General features: G+C 54.7%; 1 protein-coding gene across 1 annotated transcript in view; it reads right to left on the minus strand.

Annotated features, from left to right (window-relative positions):
* Window positions 1-731: 731 nt before the first annotated feature.
* Window positions 732-4,047, minus strand: part of SOCS7 (suppressor of cytokine signaling 7) — a 17,520-nt gene continuing 14,204 nt past the window's right edge. The window contains exons 8-10 of the mRNA XM_009322368.1: window positions 3,584-3,719; window positions 3,068-3,225; window positions 732-2,765 (exon numbers count right to left, since the gene is read on the minus strand). Coding sequence (XP_009320643.1) covers window positions 3,105-3,225; window positions 3,584-3,719 — 257 coding nt within the window. The 3' untranslated portion in view covers window positions 732-2,765; window positions 3,068-3,104. The remainder of the gene's footprint in view (window positions 2,766-3,067; window positions 3,226-3,583; window positions 3,720-4,047) is intronic.

Below are 4,047 nucleotides of genomic sequence, written 5' to 3' on the forward strand. Positions count from 1 at the left end.
TGCAGAGCCACCCCGTCCACCCTCACGGGGAGCTCCGGGGATACGCAGGGAGCTCCCTGGAGGGGCAGGGGATGGAGCGGTGCAGGACGGCTCCACCGTGGAGCAGAGTTGTGCGTTTTTACCCCAGGCAAGCCCAGTGTCGGCAGGGCGGGCTCTGCACCGATTCCCAGTGCCCGGCCAGCACCAGTTTTGCCTGGTCTGCTCTCCAGGTCGGCTGCTTTCCCTTCCCAAACCCAGCCTGCGCCTCTCCATGCCAGAACGGGGAAGGAAGGAGTGAAAATGCCGTCACTACCATCACACTAGGGAGAGGACCAGCTTCTCCCCGGCTTCGGCAAGGGGAGACTCACAGCTCCCCCATTTCACACGTCCCGCAGGCCGTCACCTATCCACACGCACCGGCCCACGCCGTCGTATCCTTGCCTCCGGGGTCTCTTTTGGAGAGAAGCTTGACAGGAGACACAGGCACTGGGCACACTGCTCTTCGCTGGCACAGAGCTGGACAATTCAGGCGTCAGACCGGGCTTGGCTCTTGGGAAGGTTTTCCTTTCCAGCACATGGATAAGTTAGAAGATTTAAATCTTCAGCACACGGACAGCCGAGATGCAGCAGGGCCAGGTGTGCAGATATTCAAGTTTCACCTGCACAAGTACAGATGCTTCCCCCCCCTTGCCCCCAACATTCGCCCACCATGCTGTGCGTTTTAGTCGAAGCAGTTGCATTCATCTGCAGGCTCCGCTGATAACTTGGTGTGAGCTGTAGGTCTACAGCCGAGGGGAGGGAACGCAGCGGCGGCTGTGGAGGGATGAACGCTGGTCCCCGCGCGGAGGGGACACGGTAGCTGCAGACTAGATCAGCTCCAATTTCACCAAGGGTCGGGATATGCTGTTCAACACGTCTTGGGGCAGCTCCCCCTTCCTGATAACCACTGCCCCGACGACGCAACACAAAGTCAGTAGTGAGTAGAGTCCAATGAGGTATTTCTACAGATTTTGAAGCTTAGTTATTAGTTTCATCTGGAAGCCAAATCCTTTTTAAAAACCATACTTTTTCTCCAAGACCAAAACCGAGGCCAGAGGCGATGGTGAAGAAAGGGAGGGCAGGATTTGTTAGCACCCTTCGTAGCAACGCTTGGCGGAGGCAGACAATCAGAATTTCTCCAGGCTGCTTTAAAATCCACACGACTGTGTCTAATTCAAGGACACAGATCATTCTGCAGGGCGAGACCAAAGTCCTAGCAGCTCCTGAGTGACCGCAGCCAGCTCACAGGGCACCGACCTCAGACCCGGCGACCGGGGCCACACACCACATCGCATTTTCAGACCACACTGTTGCAGGATGGAGCGTTTCCTTCGCTCGGGTTTGAGAGCACAGGAACATTTGCTTGTTTAAATACAGGAGGAAAGGTGCTTCTCCAGGCTTCTCAGCATCACTTCAGGCAAACTTTAAACTTCACCATGAAATGCAAACTCTTTGCAGTTGCTGCAATGGATGAAACAGCAGACCAGGATTTGAAAAGGGGGTGCGTGGGGTGTGGCGGTATTTCAGCCCGTGCCAAGCCCAGAAACACAGCAAGAGCTACCACTTCTTCTTGCTTTACTGTTTCTGCACTGCTGTGGTTCCATGGACATCCCAGGAAGAGGAGGAAGCAGCAAGCAAGTTTGAAGAGATCAGATGCCGTTCCAGAAGAACCCTAAGTCATCCGTTTCTTGCTCCAAGTCACCCCAAAGATGCTTCTTAATGTCCCAGCGACTCCTGATCGGGATCCTTCACAGCTCTACAGAAAGCCACTTCATTCACAGCTTCTGGACACTGCCAGAGAAAGGCTAGAAGTGCACGTCCCACGGCTCTGAAAGACTGAGATCGCTATAGCAAGTACCTTTGGTCCATGGACTGCTGCAACAGTTACAGAGCAACAGCTTTGCCGCCTTCCTTCCACTTACCACAGGGGTTCAGCAAAATCTTCCAGTGTTTGCTAAGGGAACAATGCCTCCCCAGGGGAGCGGCCCTCGCTCCCCAGTGCGGCGGCAACCATTCCCTTTGGCAGAAGGTTCCAGGACATCCAAATGGCTCACATGCTCTTCCTTCCTTGGACCCAACTTAAAAGCATATAGGACCACCCTGCAAACCCAGTTGCAAAGTTCAGCTGCCCAAGACTAGGTTCGGTCCTCTTCTCCCAAATCCTAGGAAGCAGGGGAGCTGTGCAGCCGCCCGCTGTTCAGAGCTCCATGCTCCCCAGAGGCTATTCCACGTAGCTGCACATGATTCTGGCTCAGTCTGCCTCCAAGCAGCTCTCCGGCTGCATCCCCTCTTGGCGAGGGCCAAAGAACAGTCTTGCCATAATGCCTGGAGCAGATGATCTTCCTAGAGAGTCCCCTTCTCTCTCTATCTCTCCCCACCTTGAAGTTTCCAAGGGAGGATAATAAAATTCAGCTGATCGTAAGACAGTATTTCTCATGCTGAAAACAAACAAACAAAAAGAAGACATAAAAAATAAAACTTTCAAAAAATTGTAAATAGTGCCATGACATTCTTTGTTCTGCAAGGAGTCCGCGAGCTGGGCTCAGCCATCTCCGAGACCCCTCTCCCTCAGCCAGGAGCCGAGGCTCTTGTTCCCGTTCTGCTGTGCTTCTTAGGAGTCTTGAACCCTCTTCTCTATACAAAAGAGCTTGAGAGCAGAAGCGGCACCGCAGAAGCAGGCTTCACCGTCGCGTGCCTCCTTCCCACCACAGCCTGACTCGGGCTACAGGATGGCAACAATCAAATTCCTAGTGGGGAAGAGAGAAGGGAGAGGGATCAAACAGCCCGCTTGATGCGGCAGGATCTGCCCCAGACTGCAGCCGGTTTGGCACGAGAGTGAGCACTGGCTTGTGTGGGCACAAAAATGCACGAGAAAGCAGCAGAAGCCTTGCTCCCCTCCCCAAGGAAAGCTGGGCAATGGTAAAAGACCGTGGAGTGAATAGCCACCACTTCTTTGGGAGGGCTTTGTGTCTTCTTTGCAGTCAGAGGGAACAGAGCAATTTACGTTTGACCACACGGGACGGTGCACGGACCAGCAGCTCACACATACCATCAGTGACAGCAACAAGACGGGCGAGGCAGCCTCGCTACGTGGAGGATTCGGTCTCCTGCTTCTGTTTGGAAATGAGCTGAGCTTCCTTCAGCGACAGATACACCTCCTCCTGCGGGTCGTAGTAGTAGAACTTGCGGATGTAGGAGATCAGGGGCCTGAGGAACGTACGGGCAGAAGCTTTAACCCTCAGCCACAACCATGCCAACCTCTGCAAAGGACAACCAGAACCTCTCCCCCAGCCCCCCCAGCGCAGTCACCTCCAGCAGGAACAGGAGCCTGTACCCCAGGGCTGTGGCACCAGCAGATAACACCTCACTCCTGAGCTGGTCCCCACTCCCACGTGCATCCCTCCACACCACATGACATTTATCTCGCTGTCCCAAGGCTGAAGAAGTCAACTACTCCCTCCCAGAGCCCTTGCTGCAGATCCAGACGCCTCCTCACTGCCCGCTGCGGTGAGGGTCAGGGAGGAAACCAAAGAGACTCGTCCCCAGGACAGTTCTCGAGACTTACTTGGGCAGCGGGAGCTCGGGGATGTGGTCTATTCGGACCAACTGCCTGATCCGAAAGCGGCAAAGGTGCTGAAGGGATTTGACGTTGCTGAACCTGGAGACTGGATACAGGAGCTGGACGGGCGTTGGAGGGAGACCTTTGGACAAAAGCAACATTGGAGACAATAGAAAGGAACTGCTACCGATTCAGAAAGGAAAAGCTGGCTCTTGGGAACCGGAGCTCCCTGCAAGGCTGTGTCCGACAGCGGATCTCCCCAGGAGCCCACTGCTATGGAGTCGCTTGGGACTGGGGAGCCAAACCTTCCAGGGGTGATGCCCCTTTGGCTGCCAAATATCTCCAGCCTTCCTCACAAGGCAACAACAGTTCTGATGTCATGGGGCGGCTGTGGAAAAGCAGACCCTGGGACACCTAACCACCCCCTTCTCCCAGGACTAGTAGATGAAGCATCACTTTATATAGGGAAG

The sequence above is a fragment of the Pygoscelis adeliae genome, unplaced genomic scaffold (genome assembly GCF_000699105.1).
Source record: "Pygoscelis adeliae isolate BGI_AS28 unplaced genomic scaffold, ASM69910v1 Scaffold844, whole genome shotgun sequence".
Classification (NCBI taxonomy): Eukaryota; Metazoa; Chordata; class Aves; order Sphenisciformes; family Spheniscidae; genus Pygoscelis; species Pygoscelis adeliae.